Genomic DNA, 22,629 nt, shown 5'->3' on the forward strand with positions numbered 1-22,629 from the left:
GTGACGAGACTAGTGAAGAATGTTTGTCCAAGAGCGCAGACGCTCTTCCTGAGAAACCCCAGAAACCAGAAAAAGGCACAGCGAGTCTTTCGCAAGGTTTACCACGACCCCATCCATCATGGTTTCAAAGCAGTAAGTCAAAGAGCTCCCACCTTCCGTAGTTGGGGTGCTCTTAGCGTCAGATGTTTCAGAAACAGGCTCATCCGATCCATCATCGACTGGTATCTGAAGGGGATAGCCTGGAAAACATTCAAATACTTAGAACAACTCCGTGGCTACGAATTATCGCCTGAATTAATGAACTCTGGTTGCCCAGATCCACAGCAGCAAGAAACTGTAACTGGAGAGTATAAAACACCTGAACTAATAAGCAAGCAAAGCGTGAAAATGCCAACCAAAAAGTGCCAGTGTCATCACCAAAAGGAACAAGCAGGAACCCATCAGCAAAAGAAAAGCCCAGTAAACCGGGCAGCTAGAGACAGCACAGCGTGGCACAAGCAGGAAAGGAGATCTTAGCAACGTAAGCAGAAAAGATGTACAATTTGTGAGTTGCTCTTGTCCTCTCTTCCACTTCTGGAGCCTTCGGCCTCGCTCCCTGAGCGGGCTGCCGGACCCTGCCACGACGCGTTAACTCCAGTCACTGCAAAGCAGCAAGTCCTCGTAGGGGGTCTGGCACAGCACGTCACACGCTGTGCGAAGACTTGGCTGCAAAAGTCAGCTTGGAGAAGAGCAGGGAAAGAGGCACAAGTCTCCCCTCTGCACGGAGTCTGGGCAAACAAAACAATGAGAACTGGAGAAAAAGACTTGGAAAAGAAGATTCAAACTAACATAAGCAAAATCCTTGGACACTTGTGATGTGCGAAGCTGAGGCTGAGAGGGGCTATCCGACGGAAACGCGTTGCAGAACCCAGGCTGAATGGATGCTACGGACTCTCTCCAGGACAGAGACAATCCATTTACCTGGTGTAAGCTCTGTCCAAAGCACCTCAAGAAAAAAACACTAAGATGATGTTGTCATGGAGCACAGCCCATGGGAGTCCCAGCAGGTCTGCTGGCGTTACGTGGGTTTCCAAGCTCAATTGTGGGTCATGGTGGAATGAGAAAGGAAAGGCTTGAGAAATGCAGGTCTGAAATATGGGACAAAATACTCTTGCACGGCCCACTTTCCCAGAGCTCTCTGTTCAGTTCTCTCCATCTCCCTGCGCAGGTGAGAAAAACAGGCAGCAAGCAGCATCCCTGAGCTGTGTCTCCAAATAAAAGCAGTGCTGTATTTGTACAAAGTAAGGAGTGAACACAGAAAGACACATTTGCAAAGCTGCAGCAATAAGATCTTCACTGGTCTAGATACTGGGGGTTGTTCTGCTCTTGCTGGGCAACGATCACAAACAGCAACATTTTCCTGTGACTACGAACATCAGAGCATCTCATGGGCCACCCCCGTCTGCCAGCCGCAGCCAGCCGGCCCACGGTAATCTTCCAGACACACTCCTGGACACCCCAAGGAGCCCTCGCACCGCCACGCTGGCCCCGCTCGCCCCATTTCGGTCATTCCCTCAGCAGTGGGCAAGGCAGGTCCTTGACACCATCTCCGGGAGGCGCTCACCTGATGGGATGTGCTTCTCCTGGCCGGCTGCGTGATCCTCCATTGCGGTGACGTCCTGACGCTGCTCCGCCATCGCTCAGCAAAGTGACCTGAAGAGTGAAAACCAGCACCCATCAGGCAAAACCTGACATGAGATGCCCTGAGACGAGACCCAGCTGGTGCGCTCCCAGCTACTGCTCCGCAAGACGGTTTTGGTTTGTCAGCTGGTTTCCAGGAGCATTAAACATCCTATTGCAAGCAATCAGGCAAAACCAGCCAGCCACCCTTCCAGCCTCCCTAAGAAGATATCTGCTGTGTTCCCTTCTGCTGATGAGCCCTGAAATCACACCGCTGCGCCTGGGGAAAGTCGCAGCGCAAGGTACATGTTATATCTCTTGGGTTTCGCACCAGTGCTGAAACACTCCGCAAAGCGTCTAACTCCAGTGCCTCCAAATGTTTTGTGCACAGTCATCAGACGGAGGAGGACAGCGGGAAGGGAGAGTTAACGTGCCAAACTGGATTCTAAAAGGGCCAGACACTGCTCTTTGGCAGAGCTGCTCCAGGCCCACAGGTCACAGCAAGTCAGAGGACAGAAAGCATTCACCTGTGGGTATGAACCAAAAGAAAAACACCAATTTTGCATGAAAGACATATAAAGGAACAAATGTTACCTGTCAACAAAGAGAAGGTCTAATCATTCTTGCACAAGCAAAAGCATGTGCCAGTCACTACATCCATCGGCACTTTGTCACTGGTGATCACCAGGAGCAGTGTGGTCAGTGCAGACGAACTTCTGCTGCTCACTCCAAACTCCTTCCAGCACAGCTCAGCTCTCTAAACATCTACAGATATTAACATCTTTGCTTCCCAGCTGCAGACCCTGAGCCAACCCTCACAAATCCGCTGTGCTGGATTTAAATGGGGCTCACTGTTTCCTCATTCTGCCTCCTTTCCTCTCTTCCTCCCACCTGTGCTTCTGGAGAACAGCAATTAGCGCGTCCCCCGGCCTCCCTGGAAACACACAGCCCTTTCTCGGCCCTGGGCACGAACCTCCCGGGACACCCGCAGGCAGCACGCCCAGCCGGACGCCGCTGCGCCGCCGGCTCCACGGCCGGCACCCGACACCGCCCGAGATCGGCCCCCTGAAGAGATCCAGAATCTGCCCCTGGCACGGCAGCACTGACCCGTGATTCAGCAAAGGCCGCTGGGTCTGCTGGCGGGCGCACGGGGACGCCTGGCCACAGAGCGGCCGCCCCGGCCACAGAGCGGCCAACCTGCTGACCAGCCAGGGCCGGGCTCCGTGGCACCCAGAGCAGCCGGGGCTTCCTAAGGTGTCTGAGCTGGCCAAGGAGTTCCACGCTGTGCTGCTCCCAGCAGGGCAGACGCAGCCCCGTCCCCACCGAGCTCCACGTGCGGCAGGATTCAGCCATTCAGGTAATAAATTGATACAATTAAAGAGAATTGAAACCTCATTAAACTGTATATTTTAGACTTCTTAAACAAAGATGGTCTGAAAAGTGCACATTTGAAAAACTACTTTGAATTCTGAAATAAGTGTATAATGATAATGCTATTTGTTTTTCGCAGGGAGGAAGGGGAAATCCCTCTTAGGGAAAAACACATTAAGGGGAAAAATGTTCTAAAAAGCTGTAAAACCAGCCACACCTTGAAGCGACGGTTCAGAAACAAATAATTACACCAAGGATAGCTACACAGAGATAAACTTTGGCAGCACCCTCTGCATGACAGATAAAGCACAAACCCTTCTAAGAATCTTATCCACTTCCACCAGAAGTATTCTTGCCAACCAGGGGGACACTATCTAAAAAGCAACAGCCCATCCCATAATTAACAGCTGCTCCAAACGTCACACCTTCAAACCCACAGCCCGCCGTCACAGAGAAGAGGCGTCGCGCTGTCATTTGGGGCTGTGCAACAAGGCCCATGAGAAGGCAAGAACGGGGCAAAGGCTTCATTCCAGACACGGACACGGGCACGGACACGGGCACGGACGCGGGCACGGACGCGGGCACGGACGCGGGCACGGACGCGGGCACGGACGCGGCGCAGCCCACGAGCTGCTGCCCAGGCTCCCCAGCAAACCGCCACCAAAGCGTCCAAACGCTGCCAGGGGACACTGAGATCCCAAATTAAGTCAGGCAGCCTCAACTCTTAATTACTTGGCAAAAGGTTTCTCCACAATGAAAGGTAAATAAAAGCAGGCCTGAAAACAACGTACCCTACTGAGAGCAGCCCAGCAGCAGAGGGAGAGGAAAGCAGATGCCAGGGACCACACAGCTGTGGCGGTCAGCCTTGCGTAATCTGTGCCGCACGACATCGTTAGCGCTGTCACAAAGGAGCACGAAAACGCATCCCCGCAACCCTCTGGTGCCAGGAGATGAGCGCCCCGCGGCGCCGCCCGCCCCCGCCCGGCAGCCCCGGGGACGGACGGACCTGCCTCGACAGCCCCAGCGCACCCAGGACTGTCCCCGTCACCGGAGAAGAGGCAGAGTCTTGATCTGCAGCAATTCAAACTGCACAGCTCCGGGGATCACGAGTCTGGGGACTGACGGCTCGATTTACACATGCACAAATCCCAAAATAAACTGGTGTTGCCAGATCTGTTTGCAGCTGGTTACCAGCCACACGTTGGCAAGAAAACAGAGGAAACAGAAATTTCGGTGGAAGGTGAGTGCAGTGCTTTGAGGAAAACCTGGCTGGTTTGCACACTCTGGTACCCATCGCTGAGTCCAGCTCAGCAGCTCCACATTTCACACGGGCCACGAAACGCCCAAGCGATCCCCCAGATCACTTCCGGAGGGCAGAGTAAGGGTGCTGAGTCCCGCGCCTGCCGCAGCGCTGCCTCACTCCGTTACTTCATCAGGAGACAGTAAGCACCCACTCTTGTTACTTGAAAATGAAAATTCAACAAACATAAGCTATCCTAGCTGTACCTCTGAAAGGTGATCAAACACGAACAGGGTTTTAAATAGAGCATCATTCCATCTGAATTACTTAATTAAAATGAAGTGACAGCGCTGTGAAATAACATCAGCCTGAAAGGCTGTTCATAATTCATAAGCAACTTCCTTTTCATCTCCTTTGTGTACTTTTCCAAGTACTGTTTTTCCAAGAAGCTGACAGAGGAATACACGGACAGTGATCTCATCAATCACAGGCAGCGCCTAACATGCAGTGAGCTGAGAAATCACGTGGGCTTTCAAGATATCTCGTCAAGAGGCTGAAAAATATCTTTCTGGTTGAAAGACAAAAGACTCTTAGAACAACAGCAAGGAGCTGCATTTTTCAGACAATTTCTTTGGCATCTTTTTTTTTTCACATTTTTCCTTCTGGGGTCACCAGAAGGCCTGCAGGGCACGCTCACGGCTGGAGAAAAGCCAAGGGATACTCCCATGCTGACAAGTTCCTCAGCGTTGCTGAGCATTACGCTAACAGAACCTGCCATCCCAAATCAGCTTAGGCGCAGTCCGGCAGCTGCCTCCACGCAGGGTGGCAATTAGGAGACCAGATTATCCGGGCACGCAACTCCAGCCACGGTCCGAGCTGCAAGAGATGGGAAATGGTTCCATCTGCACATCTCTGCCCAAATAAAAGGGCACCTCAAACGAGGCCTCTTCCAGGAACAGGAACGTGCTGGGCATCGGCTGAGGGAACATACACGAGTTTTGCAATGTAGGAATATTAACACTAAATCTTGCATCAGTTGCTATTGACAGAAGAATAAGGTGGTTTATGAAAGACATGATGTTATTCCTGTTTTCCCTGCAAGGGGAACAGAGGTGGAAAGGCTTGTCACAGAGCGGCGGGGGACAACGCGGCCCAGGGCGGGTGCAGGACACCAACCGTCCGCGCCAGCTGCACCGCGCTCGGGGACACGGGGACGGGAGGGCAGCAAAGCTCCCCTCACGTCACCCGGCCCATCGGCACCGCCACGGCGACCTGCAGCACCTCCTGCCGCTGTCCCTATCTTCCCTCATCTTTTACCCCTCCTTGCCTTTCTTTTGCACTTTCTGTCTGGCTCATCTGACCAAGTCAAAACCCGCGTCTTGCAACGCTACAGCAGCTTTCTCTGGGCACTGACGGGCTGCCCAGGGAGGTGTCAGCGCTCCGGATCTCCCTTCTTATTCCATGCTATGATGCAAAGATCAGGCCTTCGCTAAGTCCACTAACTTGAGCTAGATTAAAGCTCTGATCAGAGGGGCTTATGGGGCAGCAGAAAAGGAAGCAACAGTAGTTTTAAGGCTTGCCCTGTCTGTTCAGCAGGCTCTTCCTGAATAGAAGGAAGAGAAGCCGCTTTAGCAGGGATTTACTAGACTACCTTTGGATTTCTTCCTAGCCCCCTGCTAGAGCATCTTGCAATCAGTGCATTTCACAGAGCCACAAGATGGTCTATGGGTGGATAAACTCTTCCTCCCCAAAACGCTGCTTGCTTGGGAAGCCTTTAAGCAGTGGAACGTGTAGAGCAGATCAAAGAGGAGGCAGGAGATCTTATTTACCAGCTAATTCTCTTTGACTCTTCCCATCCCAGGCTCAGCTCAACCCGCTGGAAATCAGAGCATCTTCCCTGCTGCTGCAGGATGCAAGGCGGGCTCATTGGCATTCAGGACTGTACCAGCCATTATTCACTTAACAGAAAATGGTGGAAGCCTAATATTTCCTCTGTGCTGCCTTTCAAAGGCTGTGCTGCGTGCCGAGATGCGGCTGAACTGCTCTTCGTGGCAGCCCCGGTCTGACCCACCGGCTGCCGCCACCCAAAAGGACAGAGCAGGGAAAGCAGCACGAGACAACGTGTTCTTAGCATGTTACCTTCCAGCAACAGCAGAAAAGTGATGGCAACGTGTGCCTGGATGGGGAGAGGAGAAAGAAGAAAGAAGAGTTGCTAAAAATGCCGCTGGATTCTTCATTAATTAAGACAGCCGATGGCGTGACAGCATTCTGTCACATCAAAAACCTCCTTTACCGTGGCTGGCAAATCACACGAGGAGGAAGAAATTGCTTTCCTGAGAGACTGCATTGCCTGAAAAACAACAGACAGACAGACAGACAGACACCCATCCCCACCGAGTGACAGCTGCCGCGCCCCCGTCGCTCGCGTGGAACCACCGCGGAGGACGTTCCCACGCGCCCAGCGGTGAAAGGACCTGGCAGGGCTCATCTGGTCTGCGGACACCTCAATCTACCCCAAGCAGGACTATTAGTGTGGGCAGCAGTTTCTCACGGTTACCACAATTTTCTTCATTAATATGAGGTCAGAAACAAACCGACAGGACTTATTTGATGCTCTGGTGGGTCCTCCCCGCCAGCTTCGCAGCACCAGCGCGGCCCCACGCGCCAGCGCCCGGCTGCACCGCCAGCCCCGCCAGGTGTGGCCTCTGGCTTGAAAAAGACACCATCGAGACACCAGGTACGTGTTTACTGCTTGCTTTGATCTCGGCTGCTTCTCTTCCTTTGATTTCACCGTGCTGACAACGTTCTGTGAACAGTCAACGCTGCCACAATAATGAAGATATTAAATATAAAAGATTCTTCATGCCATAGCTCCAGCCTACAAATGTGAGTGATCCTCATCAGGTGGATGAGACAGAACCAGCAAGTGCTGTGGACATTAATGTTGCAGGAGATTTTCTCAGGGCAAAGAAAACACTCAAGGTATATTCCCAGATTGGGCTTTCATTTCTTAAGTTATTTTGAGCTGTTTCAACACATGGATAGAAACTAAAACGATGACAACAGCACCATCTGCTCCAGCTACTGCAACGCCAGCATGGCTGGCATCACTCTTGCAGCGACAGAAAGCCTGTCCTCGGGAAGAAGCCACGTTAGGGCAGTTTCTTAGGGAGCACTATTTCACCTTCACAGGACCCAAGCCTGCAGGTCTCCCGGCTGCAGACTGCTGAGGCAGAAGCGGTGTCGGCGTGCTGGAGCAGAGGCTGCCGCCCCGGGAACGGGCAGGACGCTCGCGGGGCCGAGCAGCAGCACGCGGCGCCCCGGCGGCGGCGAGACCCCGGGCGAGCGGCTGACACGCACAGAACGGGCGTCCCTGAGAACACACAGCTCAGCACAGTGACAAACCACCACCGCGCTGCCCACAGCGCTTATCCACCGAGACACTACTTGATACCCACACCGGGCACAAAATACCCTTTGGCTCCATGGTGTCCGGTTCCAGCACCCAGAGATGACCGGCAGCGCTGGAGCGCTGCAGGGCGCTGTATCAGGACAGTCTCTCTGTAAATACAGGGGAAGGAAAGAGTCGTGTTTTTGACACACTGGTTTCTTACCTCAGAAAGAAACAAACGTGTGATAGCCCACGAGCTCTCGGGGCTTTTGCAGGACTTATCCTCACCCTGGCAGTCACTATGCAACCAGACAGGCCTCAGACAAGGCGATATCAGCTTCCGTCTCGCTTTTCTGCATGATTTTTGCTTTTCATTACTAAGAGACACTTCAGATGAGGCCAAAAGTCAGATTGTGTTTCCTCAATGTCTTTTATGTTTACGGCCAAAGACACAAATAATAGGGCATTCATCAAGCATTTCTGCTACACTTCCATCTCCCTTGTCATCTTATTGCATAACAGCAGAAAAAAGCTGTTCCCTCTAAAATGTTCACAACAGTATTTATTAAAAACTAAAAGCAGCATGTTTTTACTGAATCTGCAGCAGTAAGAAGATAAATGCAGAAAAAAAATCCCAGTCTGGAGGTTCTCAAGAAAAACCCCACATCATCAGGAGAGCACGGCCGGGACGAGAGCACGGCGCCCCAGCCCAGGACCGGGACGAGCCCCCGCGCCCGCGGCCCCCGCACGCGGCGGCGTCTCCCAGCACACCACAAGTTAACAGAACGAGAGAGCCAAAGCTCTTGCTTCTGAACCAGGGAAAACCCAACAGAAGCGGCATTTGTACCTTTATTTTTCATAACAAGGGAGCACGGTTTGAGCCACGCTGAGGCACAAGACAACCCTTTTCAAGTGAGTAAGGATGAACAACAAATAAAAACCGTTACGCATAAAACGCATCCCCGCTGAGCACTCGATGTCTCTCTCCAGCTGCTCTTCCCCCGTTTGGGCCACTCGGGATCACGATCGGGGGAATCGGTCGTGCCTCGATTCCAGTTCCATCGAGTCCATGAGCAGATTTGTAACAAAAGCGGGTGCAGGCAGCGCGAACGGTGACAAGCTACGCGGGAAACCCAGATGACAAATTCAGCCAAAGAGCTGTAAAACCATCATTTCTCCTCCCAGCCCAAAGGGTAAAGGAGGAGCAAGTTTAAAAATTGGAATCCATCTGCATTTCATCCTCCACAGGAATCAGCTGGAAGCCCAGTTGGTGCCCATCTTCCTCCCCACAGGGATGAAGAGTGCAAACGGTCTGAATTTCAGACTGCCCCAAGTCTAGGAATTCAGGCTCAACCTTCTGCAGTACATTTGTTAAAAATAAATGAGATGCAATCGGTCTCCTCAGGGATTTTATCCCCTTTCCGCTCTAAATGCAGCTCTGCTGTCACACGTATGATATGTATAAAAGGACAGCCTGGTTCGGAGCCTTACTTCCTGCTTAAAATAATATTGCTCCTGGTCTTGGGTTATGAGGATCCATTCATGTTCGGTAAGGTCACAGCCTCTCTCTAAATCACTAATACAAAAGCTGGAATAAACCGGGCTGCGGGTATTTCAGCAGCGCTGCTTTTTATTGCCGTGCATGAGCAGACAGCAGCTGAGGCGGCCCGGCCACACCGAGCGCCACGGGCCGCCCCGCGGGCTCACGGCCCCCGCACCCGGCCCCGCAGCCCCCAGGGCCCTCTGTGCAGGCCCCGGGTCCCCCCTTTGTCACAGGACGGGCCCAATGCCCTCCTTTTAGTCCCACCCTTTCTGAATCTGCTCTCTCCCTGATGGGCAGCGGCAACAAGCGACTCCACAGCTTGGGTAGTGGATCTTCAGCCGGACTTTCACCGCTCTCCTTTTTGTACCCAACAGCAGCATTCATTACTTCTGCTTGCATATGCCTGCCAGGCTCTCCATTATTGCACCAGAAGATGCCAAGGAAAGGCATGCAGTTTTCTGTCCAATTTGGAGATGTCTGTTGTTAAAAGCTACTTCTACAAACCCCTCCAGCCAGCTCCAGAGCAGCATTTGTCATGCTGATGAGGCAGCACGTAAAACCACATATAAAGTAGTAACTTCAGAGGGCAGAATTTGCCTGCCCTTGAATTCAAAGTAAGTGCGTGCTGAATAAGAACCACAAAAGGCAATTCTGCCTTTGGAGTAAATCCCAGCTTTGGACTCTCTAACACCTGATGTGTGACACCACAAGCTACGGGCAGAGAGCACACGAAGCTCCTGAACACAACCAGACAACCCAGCTTCATCACTGGTCTCACCTTAAACCACGAGGGTAATGCAGGCTCAGCAGCTCCTACCCCATCACGCCCCAATCTGCAGTGGGAGGGCAACAAAACGCTCAGCACTTCGCACAAGGTGGGTCCGCACCAGGACAGGAACACGAGCCACCTCTACGTCTCTTCGGCTTCCTTCTGAGCTGGACGTGTTCACGGAACGTGGGAAAGACCTCTTCAGATTTGAGCCATCTACAAACAACTCGAGGAATTTCACTCTGCAGCAAGTGACCTGACACACTGATGAAACCCATCTGGAACTACACCAGGCGCTTCCAGACAGCCTGGTGGGACAGGAGCTGAGGGAGCCGCAGACTGAGCGCCCCACAGCTCTGTAGCACTCGGCATTCAAACTGACACACGTTACTCAAAATTATCAATACAAGTGGTTTCATCACCTCTCTTGTGAGGGCTGAAGTCTCGCCACGAACGGCAGCATTTGATACAGCACTTCTTCCTATGGACTTGTACAACCTGTCCCTTAAGACCGCACCTTATCCTGCAGTAACCTGTCAGTTCATCCTTCCCCCGCGCCCTCGAGCACCAACGCAGCCCGGACGCAGCAGCAGGACAGCCTGGGGACAAACCCACCCGCCGCCCGAGTTCTGAGGGCGGGCACGGAGGCAGAGACGGGCGGACGGTGCTACCAGATCTGCTCTGGGAAGAGGGGCCAGGGCAGGTACGGTGGGGAGGCTGAAAAGATGGAAATAATGAGCCCAACTGCAGCGATAATCCTTTTAGCTTAACAGAAGGTATCCCCTGGTGCTCCCTCTCCTTGGATATTTAAAGACTGAAAACAGGAGCCACACTGCATGTAATGACTGCCTTTGCTAATCGGACTACTTGGAAGGGAAAGGGAAATATCAGTGGATTGACTTCTGAGGAGCAAGAAGGGCTCAAGAGACTTGCAAAGAAAATCCACTCAAGCCTAAAGGCACAAACACTTCTCCTTCACAGTCCAGCGTAAACTGCATATGCCTTCCACAGACACTTTAAAACACAGCCTACAAATGGCAGATTTCAGTGTGAAACAAAACTCCAGCTTGCAGATGGAGAAGATCCATCCTGCTGCAAGCAGAGACTCATTCAGTCTCTCATGGCACCGCGTCCACCTTAAAACCCACAGAGGGGTGACCTCCCCCAGACACCACAACACCCTCGTGTGTCTCGTGTTCACGTCAGATGGGACCGTTGCACCAAGTTCACCGGAGCGCGGCGGAGCGGCAGAGAGCTGTTCCAGGGCTGGACAAACGGGTCTTCTCTGGAGAGAAACAGACTCCGCGTTTAAGGCGCCAAATTATGACAACCACGCTCCGCGCGCTCGCTCGTTCAACCAGGCAGAGCTGACTTAGTTCAGGTTTCTCACAGGTCAGCTTCTGGCCTGTTCAGGACAACGACAGACCCACAGCACTGGACACCCACACACACCCCCTAACGACCTAATAACCTTTTAAACCAGAGCTCACCGGGTCTTTCATTTTAAGCTCTATGTGTTCAGACTCAACTGTCCCAAGATCCTCTCGTGCTGCAGTCAGGCCTTATGGAGGATGGAGGCCCAAGCGACCAACCTCTGGGACAGGCATCATGTTCCCCAGGGCACAGGAGCTTGGTCTCAAAAAACAACCCCATCGGAATCTGAACTGGAAAAATCTGAACACAAGCCCTCATTTCAGGGCATTCCACAGCACGAGGCTCCTCTGCCAACGCTGGGGGGTGGCACAGGGAAGCGCCACAGCCACTCACCTCCTTCCAAACACTGCTGTTCTATCTAGAGCAAGAATATGTGATACTTTCACCAGGTGTGAGTTATCTGCCTAGAGAACCTTCATGCACTTCCGGTGAGTCAGCCAGCACCTTGTTTTTCTCCTTAGTTGCACATCTTGGGGTAAAAACCAAGCATTTTGCACATCAAGAGAGAACAAAGTGTAACTGGGTTAAGCTGTTTGTCTTTTCTGGAGAGGATGAGATTTTAATTTTCCTTCTCTCAAGAGCAGCCTGTAAATGCCAAACTGAGACCTGCTTAGATTGACCACCTTGAGAAAAAAAATGCAGAAAAATTGAACTGCACAAGGAAAACCATTAGAGACTCCAAATCTGAGGCACTGGCAGCAAAGGCAAACCCCTTCACCACAGGTAGGAGGGCAGCCAGTGCTCAGCAGGACAAACTGACGATGCTCAGCTGTGAATTTGGTTCCACCCATTCAGGCACGCGTCAGACACGCGCCCCGATCCGCGCGGACGAGCGCGGGGCGGCTCAGGAGCACAGCGTACGGGCTGCCCCAGGCCCGGCCCAGCTCATCTCAGCCGCGCGCTCCCGCCAGCCCGTTTCCAAGCGAGCCCGGCCTCTCGCCGCAAAGGAAGCTGCCCCTCGCGCGGCGGTACCACCGGCAAACCCAAGAGAAACTCCCTTCCAAACGATGGCAGCTGCCCTCTGCGAGCAGACAGCAGGGTTGCATCTCTAGGTGTTAAAGCATACAAACCACAAAAAATCTTCCCTAACCGAATCCTCCCCTGTGCTAACACGGCAGAGGAGGATGCGGGTAGAAACCTCCATCCCTCACCTGCAGCTGTTTTCACTCCTTAAGGGTTTGTTTGCTCCAAGGCATGAGGGCGGGTGTGCCACACAGCGCACCTGGAAAACTCCCCTTTACACACCTGTGAAGTCAGACCTAAAGAAATCTGCTGCAATAAAAGGAAAAAAGGCAAACCCCAGCAAGGGGGCAAGCCCCGCGCCCGCCTGGTGCGATTTTGGGACAAGAAAGAACAGGCGGCACGGGAAGAGGAGAACGAAAGGGACAAGAGGGCAATCCAGCAGGCGACGGGGACAGCGCGAGCTGCGAGGCACGTCACACCCAGCAGCACCAGCCCAGCCCCAAACCCAGGGCTCAGCACCAGCAGCCCCGGCCCAGCGGGAAACACCCGTGGAACACGAACCCCCCTCGAGCGACCGCGCTGTTAACGTGAAACACGGAATCCTTGGACGGGCAGCTGAGGATGCAACAAAGCAGCTCCGGGGCACCGCGACCCCGATAGCAATTCCCACCCCCCGAAATGCTAAGCTCGGCGTGGACAGCTCCGTTTTCTGAAAGGCCTTTTTCTCGTGGGTTTCTACTACTGACAAATTCATCTGTGTTAATCACAGCCGCCGTCGCCCCCTCCCCGCGGCGGCTGCGGAACATGGCACCGCGCCGGCAAGGCGCTGCCCACCTCCTGCCGCAGCCCCGCCGGCGCAGCCCCCGGCCCCACCTGCCGCGGGAAACGGCGCAGAACGGCGGCAAAAGGCGGGGAAGAAGGGAGAGAAGGAAGAGAAAAGAAAAACCACAAAAAAAGAGCGGCGCCCTCCCCCCGCCGCCCCGCCCGCCCGCACCCGCAGCCGGGCAGCGCTGCCGCAGGGCCGCCCCCCGCGCTGCTGCAGCGGCCCCGGGCAAACCGGCACCGGGCTGACAGGGCTCTCCGCGGCGATTCTGGGGCCGAAACGGTTGCGTTTGGGTTGGGTTGTGGTGGGGGTTTTTCTCCCCCCGTTTCACGCTTTCGGCGGGGAACAGCGGAACGCAACGGCGGCAGCCCGCGGAGCGGGGCCCGGCCGTGCAGCCCCCCGCCCCCCCGCTGAGCGCCTACCTGCCGTGCAGCGGGTCCGCACCGGAGCCGGGCGCCGACTGACAGCGGCGCGGGCGGGGCGGCCCGGGGGCGGGGCGAGGGGCGCGCGCGAGCTCCGGAACCTTCGCCGAGCCGGGGGAGCGCGCGGCGGCAGCGCGCATGCGCCACACAGCCCGGACCCCCCACACACACCACCCCAGCGGTCTCCCCGGCCGGGGTGGCGCATGCGCCGTGCGCAGCGCGGCGGGAGGGCGGGGCCGCCGCGGCCTTTTGTCTGCGGGAAGGGGGCGGGCGCGACCCCGCCCGGCAGGGGGCGCTCGCGGGTGGTCCCGGGGCCGCTGGTTCGAGCCCGGCGGAGGGGCCGCGGGGGGCCCGGTGTCCTGCGCCTTCGCCCCACCGGTGACAGCCCAGTGATGGGACACACCGCGTCCCCCAGCCCTGCCTCCCTTTGTGTGCACAGGCTGCGCCTGGCCAGGCGTCCCGCGCGGACCCCTGTTGCAGGGGCTGCACTCGCCGCCCAGGCTCCGCTGTCCCGGCAGCCGCTGTCCCCAGCACGGACAGCGGAGATCACAGAATCGCAGAATGTTACGGACTGGAAGGGACCTCAAAAGACCATCTAGTCCAGTCCCCCCGAAGCAAATACTAACAGCTCACCAGCTGCTGACAGCACCCCCTTTCCCTTCCCCACCACCCTGACTCACAACAGCATGCGGCCACCCAGGCTTAACGTCACCGACACACAAACGAAGGGCAGGCAGCTCTGCCCAGGCTGCGTAGCCATCACGCACACACCTGCAAGTACCTGTGCAATGCACACGCCCCAGGATCCCACAGCACACACGGAGGAATAGCGATGGGCAGCTCTAATTAGCACCTGATTCGGCAGACACCTGTGGGAAGGAGTCAACAGGGGACACGTTAATCACCCCACAGGGGTGTAAAGGAGCATTTGGAGGTCCCTCAGCACCCAGGCGGATCCCACAACCCGCGGCGATACTGAGGTGCGACAGGCGCTGCCGGAGCAGCCCCGGCCCCGCGGCGCGGGCTGCGGGTCCCAGCGCCATCAGCCGATCCCACGCGGGCCAGGAGGAACTGCAGGAACACTGCAGGCAGGTTTCCGACTTGCAGCAGCCGCAGGCTGACGGCTGATGTAAACGTTAATTACACAGAGCCCTTCGGGCCACTTCTTCATAGGGTGGGTTTGTTTATAGGAAAAAGGATCTGTGAATCTATCCTACCATTCTAACTCAGCCTGGGCTCTTTCTTCTCTTCCATTATTTTCAGCCCATACTGCTGCCAGGTGGAAACAAGACACTATTTCTAACAGCAAATTATAAGGAAGACCTTTAGCAAGGAAAGCATTAAGCCTTTCTCTTCCATACCCATTTCCTCATCCATAAGACAATGCCCATTTTCCTCACAGATGAGTTTTGCAACTTATTTCACAATCGTATCAAGATTTTCCCTGGCAGGCGCTCCTGAAGGCAGGACACAATTTCTCAGGTCTCACCTGCAGTGGGAATTGACCTGCACAGCTTCAACTGTCATGAATTCTGGGTTATAGTGGTTTTAAGTCTGATGCCCCCAGGGCCTTGTCTGTCCACAAGCTGCTTCATTTCAGTCACTTAATTCAGATTAAGCATGGCTTTAGCAAAATGATAATGATCCTGACTGAACTAAATACTCATACTCTGCACTAGCTTAATTCCTTCACAGTAGTACTGAGATCCCTTTTGCAAGCTGGCCTTAAAAGTTCACCTAAAACAAGGAAACGGGCTAATCGCTTCCAAAGCGGTTTGCAGCAAGGAGACAGGGTCGATTTGTCTACACGGATTCCAGATGCTACTGTATGCTGATAGACCACAGGATGAGCCCCATCCAAGGAAGCCCCAGGCAGACACAGCCCCAGACTTGCTTCCCGCAGCCCTAATGCGGACACGGCACCGCACCAGGTCAGCAGCTGCGTTCTGCGAGCTCGCCGTGCCCCGGATCCTCTCGGGGGAGCCGGCAGCAGGGCGCTCCGTGTTGCACAAGCAGTTTGCCCAGCATGTCATGCAGGGCAGCAGGCGCCGCCCCGGTCCGAGCCAGGCTCCCGCAAACCTCCCTCAGCAGCTCTGACTTGGGGTGTGACTTCGCAGCTCAGGAGGGGATTAGAGCTCAGTTGGCTCCGTTCCTCATGAGCTGAGACCAAATGCACACATTTGCAACTCAGACACAGTTCTCTCCAACTGAAGTCAACTTACATTTCATTTTCACAGGCAGTTGAAGCACGATACACCCCTCTAGCCCGCACCAAGCCAGCGGGAGCGGGCAGAGACAGGAACCCAGCCGGTGTGGGACGGCGGCAAGCAGCCTGTGACTCCGCAGCAAGACAGGCAGGTCCGCCCCGTCAGCAGCACCGAGCACGGGAACCGCCAGCACACCGCCCTCCCTCCGACCCCACCGAGGGACCTGCGCACCGCGACCGAGGCGCTTGCACCGGCTCATACACTTCCCTCTTGCCCCCACCGCACCTGGAAAAACGCTATTTCTTTTCCTTGTCGGCGGAGCAGTGTGGAAGGCATGCGGGCACCTGCGAATAGGAGACAACGCTCAATAGCCCGAAGGGTGTATGTGTTTTTTTAATGAATCGTTATTCCATTTCTAAATTACCTGCTACAAGAGGCTTTCCAGATCAGCTAAACCCTGCAGGTCTAAGAGGCAGAGCTGGCTCACTAAGGAATTACAGGATGCATTCACATAAGTGACCTTGTGGGAATTATTAGAGTGTAGCAACGCAGACCTTGGCCCTTGAGCTGCAGTCGGGGCAAGCGCCGAGCCCTGCTCTGAAGGCGCAGGACCGTGTTCTGCGGTACCACTAGCGACGGGCTGTGCGGTGACGGTACCACACGCTCCGGTGCGCGGCTCAGAGGGGCTCCGGGAGCCACCTGCTGTCCCCAGCTCACACTGCAGCAGTGCGGACACCCCCGCGCGCTTGAAGCGTCCCCCCCCAAATAAACCGCGCGCAGAAATAACGGCAGCTCAGAGCGGTCAGTGCTGAGCACGGCAAGCCTCGGGACTCTGCGCAGGACACAGGCGCCTCCCGTGCAGCACCAGCGAGCGCGCCCGAGCACGCGCCCCAGGCGGCGGCAGGATCGGGCCCCGCGCTCAGCGCGCCTGTAACCGCACCAGCAGGGGGCGCAGGGGCGCGCGGGCCGCAAAGCGCATGCGCGAGCTGCCGGCACGGGCGGAAGTGGCGCGCCGAGCGGCGCGCGGCGCCCATGGGGCTCCTTAAAGGCGCCGCCGCCCGTTCCCGTCCCGGTGCCGGCGGAAGGAAACGCCGCGCGTGGCTGGAATGAGCAGGTGGGCGGGACCCCTCGGTGGTGGGGGCGGCCCCGGGGGGGCCGCGAGCCCCGCGAGGCGTGCAGAGCCCCGGCGAGGGCTGGGGCCGTCCCGCCCGCGGGCTGTTCGGGCAGCGCAGGCGGCTGCGCCCGGGCAGGGGGAGCCCCTGGGGGCGGATCGGGCGCCTCCGGGGACCGCGGGGAGAAAGCGGCGACTTTGCCGCCTCGGGCTGGAGCGGCCCTGCCCGCGGGGTTCCCACCCGGGCCCCCCGTGCGCGGGAAGGGGCGCTGAGCTCCGGTGCCGCTGCAGCTTCTTGCCCTCATCGCTTTGGCGTGCGCCGGGCTTCTCCCGGCTGTGCGCGCCGGATGTCACCGCGCTGTGCCCCGGCCCGCGGGCGCTTCGCGCCGGGCAGTGCGCTCTGCGCTGTGGGCGGAGGGGCTTGTTTTTTCCTGGGTGGAGAAGGGGAGCAGCTCCCGGCACAGAACGCAGCTCCGGGGCGCCGGGAAGCCCTTGCTGCGCTCGCTGCCCCTCACAGAACGGGCCGTGTTGCGGCACGTACGAGTAAATCGCGCGGTCTAAGCCGTTCGGGTGTTGCAGCGCTGCGAGCCAGAGGTTTTCCTCCTGCTTGCGTAAGGGTTTGTGTGACGGGCGGGTCGGAGGGCAGGACCGGGGCTGGGGAGCGTCCTGCCCACGGTTTTGCAACCGCCGCGTGTCCCGCAGGAGCGGTGCCACAGCACCACGGCCCCGTGACCGGCGCGGCGGGGCCCGGGTGGGACCCTGCCCGCCGGCTTTCCGAGGGCGCTGGGGTCTGCGGTCCGGGACAGAGCTGTTCGGGCTCGCAGCCCTGGGCGCTCGACCAGTCCGAAGCCGGTAATCAAGAGATTTATGGCTGCCCTGACCTTGCAAAATTGCTGAGTCAGATGGCGAAGGGTGTTGCGCCTTTTTTTCTGCATTCCCTGGCTTTAAAACAACACGTGTGTTCCCGAAGCCTGGAAAGCCTCCTGCCATGGCCCCGTCCGGTGTGAGGACCGTCCCCAGGCAGCGGCGCGGGGCAGCTGGTCCTGAGCTGCGCTGGGCTCCGCTGCTGCGTCAGCTGGGGCTGCGGGGCTGTCACAGCACGTCTGGGCTTTGGACTTTACTCCTTCCCGTCCCGTAATTTTCCAAGCGCAGGGAGGAGATAATTCTCCCTCCCTGGGGGAGCCGGGGGGGCTTGCCCTGTCCCCGCCTCTCTGGTGAGGCTGGGGGTGTTATCGGGGCTGGGCTGGCCCCAGGGGCAGTCCCTGTGCCCCCAGAGCACCACGATTACGGAGGGGCCGCGCCTGCCCTGTTCCGAACCGATAGCACGGCTGGAGCTGGGACGTGTGTCCTCGCGCTGGCAGGGCAGGGGGGCGAGGGGGGCGCCCCTGGGCCCATCGCTCATCCCTAGGCAGGGACTCCCTGAGCGCCTCTGTGCTCACGCATCTCCCCACCGTGTCTTGTAGGGGGCCAGCACCATGGCTGAGAAGATGTCACCGAGTCCCGGTGAGGCCATCACGCCGCTGCAGCAGATGTTGGCCTCAGGGACGGGGGCCATCCTCACCTCCCTCTTTGGTGAGGACCGCGGGGATCGGGTGCGCGCAGGGGCTGGCACGGCGCGAGGTGGCTGAAAGATTGTGTTGTTCCAGTGACACCGTTGGATGTGGTGAAGATCCGGCTGCAGGCGCAGAGGACCCCGTTCTCTAAAGGTAATGCTGCTCAGGGTTGGGCGGGGGTCTCTGCCCGCAGCCCTGGTCGGCCAGCGCGCAGCACAGCAGGATGTCTCTGGCAGAGCTGGTGAAGGGGATTTCTCGGCTCCTGAGTGCGGGGCCGTCACGAGGTGGCAGGTTACCATGGGCCTCTCACCCTGACAGGCTTGGGGGCCCCGCCAGGGGAGCCCGGCTGGTTCTTGGCTTCATCCTTCCCGCTGCGCAGCCCTGTGCTGATGCAGCCCAGCTCAGCTCTGACTGCTCACTCCTACCCTTGCTGCCTTGTGTCCATCTCCACACTGCTTCCCCAGGCTCCCACGGGGCAGGAGGGACCCTGTGGGATCTGTCCCCCCAGCTCCCCCGTCCCTGTGGGGACAGTGGGTTGGGGCTGGTCCCAAGAGACTGTTTTGGTGCCAATTGGGACTGCTCAGGCAGTGGCTGCAGGGGCATCCAGCCCCTTCACCCACAGAGATCTCCCATTGCCTGGCTTGGAGCTGCAGGATGCACGTGTGCCCCAGCCTGGGGAGGTGGCACGTCTCCCCGTCATTGCTCAGCACGTCCCCATTGTGTGTTTCAGTGTTGCCAGCACAGTCTGTGCCCTGGGGTGCTCAGCAGGCCCCGTGTGAGTATGCCCAGGGGCTCTGGGCAGCTCCTGCCGCCAGTGGCTTCGCTTTCCCAAGCCTTGATCCCAGTTTTCCTCCCCGCTGATGATGGCTCGGGCTCCTCCGGCTGGGAGGGCATCCCACCCCGATGCAGGGGCTGCGGTCGTCCCAGCCCCACGGCTGTTCCTGCAGCCCTGCTGTGGGCTGGCCTTGCCACGTCCTGGCTGTGTCCTTGACCAAGCGTTCTGCTGAGGTCTGTTGTGCAACAGGCCTGGCTGTCTGCAGTCCCCCTGTCCCTGCCCTGCCCTGTCCTGTCATCCTGTACTGCCATTACATCAAGGTCTCCTTGGATCCCTGCTGCCCTGCTTGACTCCCACGTCCCTGTGCCCAGTGCGCTGGCCGCATGGAGAGCACGGTGGGGCACCATGCTGGCTCCCTGCAATGGTGCTGCACCGTGCCGGGGCAGTGGAGCTGACACCAAACCTCTCCTGCAATGTCCCCCTTCCCATGGTGGGGCCACGTGCCCTCCACCCACTGGGTCTGGCCATGGTTGGACCTTGCTGGAGGGTTATCCCTCTCCTGGCCTTGCTCTCCGACTGGCTCCTGCTGGGCTCAGACATTGAGGGTTTGGCTCTCTCCTGCAAGATGTGATGGTTTGGGGGCTCAGATGGGCTGGGCAGAGGGGAAGGGCCCCTTGTCTGATAGCAATGCTGTTGCCTCCCACCCCAGGGAAGTGTTTCCTCTACTGCAACGGGCTTATGGACCATCTGTACGTCTGCCAGAATGGCAACGGCTGCACCGCCTGGTACAAGGCCCACACCCGCTTCACCGGCACGCTGGTAAGGGTTGCAGGCACAGGCGGGGGGGCCCGGCCCTCCCTGTCCTTGAGAAGGCATTGGAATTTCTGCTGAAGGGGGTTCTTGGCTCTCTAACCTCTTTCCCTGGTGCTCGCTCTCTCCCCAGGATGCCTTTGTGAAAATCACACGCTATGAGGGTGTCAGGTCTCTGTGGAGCGGCTTGCCCCCCACCCTGTGAGTTTGGACCCTGCCTGGGGGCGGAATCTGGGTACAAACACCTGCCCAGGTGCATGGGCATCCTCCCCAAGCCTCCTGCCAGCCCCTGGGGAGGGCACACGTATCTCTCACCACGCCACCTCCTCGGCAGGGTCATGGCTGTGCCAGCCACTGTCATTTATTTCACCACCTACGACCAGCTCCGGGATTACCTGCGCGCTCGGACGGGGAGCCGGGGGCACCACATCCCCTTGCTGGCCGGGGCCCTCGCCAGGTGTGAGTACCCCTCCTCTCCAGGGTCCCCCCACGCCCACCCCGTGTCCTCACAGCGTGCTGGGTCTATTCGCTGTCAGCGCCCGTGTTCTGCACCTGGCTTTCCTGGCGCAGTGTGCTGGCTCCAGAACGGCTGCTGGAGTGCACGGGGCTGAAGTGCAATGTCCCCTCGGTTGCAGTGGGTGCTGTGACGGTCATCAGCCCTTTGGAGCTCATCCGCACCAAGATGCAGTCCCGACAGCTCAGCTATCGGGAGCTGGGCGTCTGCATCCAGCTGGCAGTGGCGCAGGACGGCTGGCTCTCCCTCTGGAGAGGCTGGGGACCCACTGTGCTGCGAGATGTCCCCTTCTCGGGTATGGCTGGGGGGTCAGGGTGAGCGGTGGCGCTGGCGCATGCCGGGGACGAGCATGGGGCAAAACAGCCCCGCACGTTGGGAACTTGGTGTGTCCAGGGTGCCTCGCTGCAGCGCTGGTGTTTCTCACCTCCTCCCAGCTCTCTACTGGTTTAACTATGAGCTGGTGAGGGAATGGCTCTGCAGGCAGGCCCGGCGGGACGAGGCCACGTTCATGATCAGCTTCACATCCGGCGCCATCTCTGGGACGGTAAGTTTGAGGCCCTGGGGTCTGCACTGGGCTCGCTCAGCTGCCCCCGTGGGAGCAAGGGATGGGGTGGGGGGCAGAGCCGGCACTGGGTGCGCGGCGAGGTCCAGCTCACGGCCCAGCTGCTGCCCTGCAGGTGGCTGCGGTGCTGACGCTGCCCTTCGACGTGGTGAAGACCCAGCGGCAGATCGAGCTGGGGGACGGCGAGGTGCACCCAGGTGAGGGACTGGGCTCCGGGCGGGTGTCTGGGGGGCAGCTGGGTCCCCTGGGCACCCCCAGAGCCTCACCCGCTGCCCTTTCCCCACAGTCGCAGCCTCCAAGCCTTCCTCCACCTGGCTGCTTTTGCGGCGCATCCGTGCCGAGTCCGGCACCCGGGGGCTGTTTGCAGGTAAGACCGTCCCTCCCATGCTGGGCTGGGGCTCACAGGTGCCCCAGTGTCACCAAGGGGCTGACGGGGCTGTCTTTGCAGGCTTCCTGCCCCGCGTCATTAAGGTGGCACCGGCTTGCGCCATCATGATCAGCACATACGAGTTTGGCAAAACCTTCTTCCAGAAGCTGAACCAGGAGCGGCAGCTGCGAGGGCTGTGAGTGGGGCTGGGCAGGGCTCGTGCCGCTGGTGCCCTGAGGACGCTGCCAGCCCTGCTCCCAGTGAGGTGTCGGGGGCCGGCGAACCTGCGTGGCCGTGCAAAGCCCAAGTGCCTTCGTGCTGCCTGTGCAGGGCCAGCCAGCCCTGCTCTCCATCCCCAGCCACACTGGGGACATCTGTGTCTGCTGCTGTGACACTGGGGGGATGTGAAGTCCCCCATGTTCATCCCTTGAGGCTGGACAGATGCTGCTGGATTCATGGACACTCTGGCAAGGACGGGATGCCCCAGGAGCCTCAGCAGAGCTTGAGATGGGAGCTGGGGCTCCGGCAAGGACCAAACCCTCGGGGGCTTCTTGTGTGCCTCCCTGGGGCCCCAGCCTCACTTGCCGTGTCTGCCCCCCCTCACCATCACACACACAGTGTCCTATTGTGGGCTCTGTGCAGCAAGGGGATGTGTCAGGACCCTCCCCCTGCCTCCAGCCCCCTTGTCCCATCCAGGGCGTCGCTGGGCTCAGACCTTGCTGCTGCTCTGCGGGGCTGGCAGGCGCTGGGGCAACAACCCTCTGCCCGTGCCCCGTCCCAGCGCTGCACCCCGTGTGGGTGCTGCCCCAGCTTGCACTGGGACCCTGGGGGGAATTACTCTTATTTTCCTAAATAAAAGAAAATCTTAGTCTGTTAGGGCAAGGGTTTCTTTCCCTGCTGCCGCATGCTGGGGCTGTGGAAGACACACCCTGGGTGACAGGCCTGTCCCTGCTCTGTGGGCACAGTGCTGTCATTCCCCCAGGTCCTTGCTGGGTTTTTACTGGGGGTAAAGAGACCCCAGGACCTCCGTGCTCCCCCCAGCAGCAGCCCGCTGTGGATGGGGTGGTGGGTGCCCTATGCTTGGTGACCTGCTGTTCCCCAGAGGTGCGGTCTGG

General features: G+C 58.0%; 2 protein-coding genes across 37 annotated transcripts in view; one reads left to right on the forward strand and one right to left on the reverse strand.

Moving 5' to 3' along the window:
• MAPT (microtubule associated protein tau) overlaps positions 1–16,417 on the reverse strand; it is a 41,525-nt gene extending 25,108 nt beyond the window's left edge. For 3 of the 33 annotated variants that reach the window (XM_065039531.1, XM_065039526.1, XM_065039522.1), the window contains exons 1-3: positions 13,616–13,807; positions 1,604–1,692; positions 153–239 (exon numbers count right to left, since the gene is read on the reverse strand). In XM_065039531.1, coding sequence (XP_064895603.1) covers positions 153–239; positions 1,604–1,676 — 160 coding nt within the window. In that variant the 5' untranslated portion in view covers positions 1,677–1,692; positions 13,616–13,807. Of the gene's footprint in view, positions 1–152; positions 240–1,603; positions 1,693–3,821; positions 4,032–13,615; positions 13,814–14,386; positions 14,485–16,107; positions 16,167–16,246 lie in introns of those variants that run through there. The other 30 variants (XR_010467738.1, XR_010467737.1, XM_065039532.1 and 27 more) reach the window with 23 other exon arrangements.
• Positions 16,418–16,807: 390 nt separating this feature from the next.
• SLC25A39 (solute carrier family 25 member 39) lies at positions 16,808–22,390 on the forward strand. Of its 4 annotated transcripts, none has more exons than XM_065039576.1 (11): positions 16,808–16,936; positions 18,397–18,505; positions 18,580–18,639; positions 19,971–20,080; positions 20,205–20,272; positions 20,406–20,530; positions 20,707–20,880; positions 21,020–21,129; positions 21,263–21,344; positions 21,434–21,514; positions 21,596–22,390. In XM_065039576.1, the coding sequence occupies exons 2-11, from the start codon at positions 18,409–18,411 to the stop codon at positions 21,712–21,714; spliced, it is 1,026 nt and encodes a 341-aa protein (XP_064895648.1). In that variant the 5' UTR covers positions 16,808–16,936; positions 18,397–18,408; the 3' UTR covers positions 21,715–22,390. The 4 variants fall into 4 exon arrangements, with proteins under 4 accessions (XP_064895648.1, XP_064895647.1, XP_064895651.1 ...); XM_065039575.1 differs by lacking the exon at positions 16,808–16,936 and adding an exon at positions 17,281–17,544; XM_065039579.1 differs by lacking the exon at positions 16,808–16,936 and adding an exon at positions 17,452–17,470.
• Positions 22,391–22,629: the final 239 nt, after the last annotated feature.

This window comes from Columba livia, chromosome 23 (genome assembly GCF_036013475.1).
Source record: "Columba livia isolate bColLiv1 breed racing homer chromosome 23, bColLiv1.pat.W.v2, whole genome shotgun sequence".
Lineage (NCBI taxonomy): Eukaryota > Metazoa > Chordata > Aves > Columbiformes > Columbidae > Columba > Columba livia.

What these genes read in the sequence shown, in the direction of transcription:
- SLC25A39 (XM_065039575.1), top strand. Translation starts at nt 17,281, where the DNA reads ATGTCACCGCGCTGTGCCCCGGCCCGCGGGCGCTTCGCGCCGGGCAGT. An exon ending in AGCGGCTTGCCCCCCACCCT is followed by an intron (nt 20,273 to 20,405) that starts GTGAGTTTGGAC and finishes CCTCCTCGGCAG; the next exon opens with GGTCATGGCTGTGCCAGCCA. An exon ending in GGACGGCGAGGTGCACCCAG is followed by an intron (nt 21,345 to 21,433) that starts GTGAGGGACTGG and finishes CTTTCCCCACAG; the next exon opens with TCGCAGCCTCCAAGCCTTCC.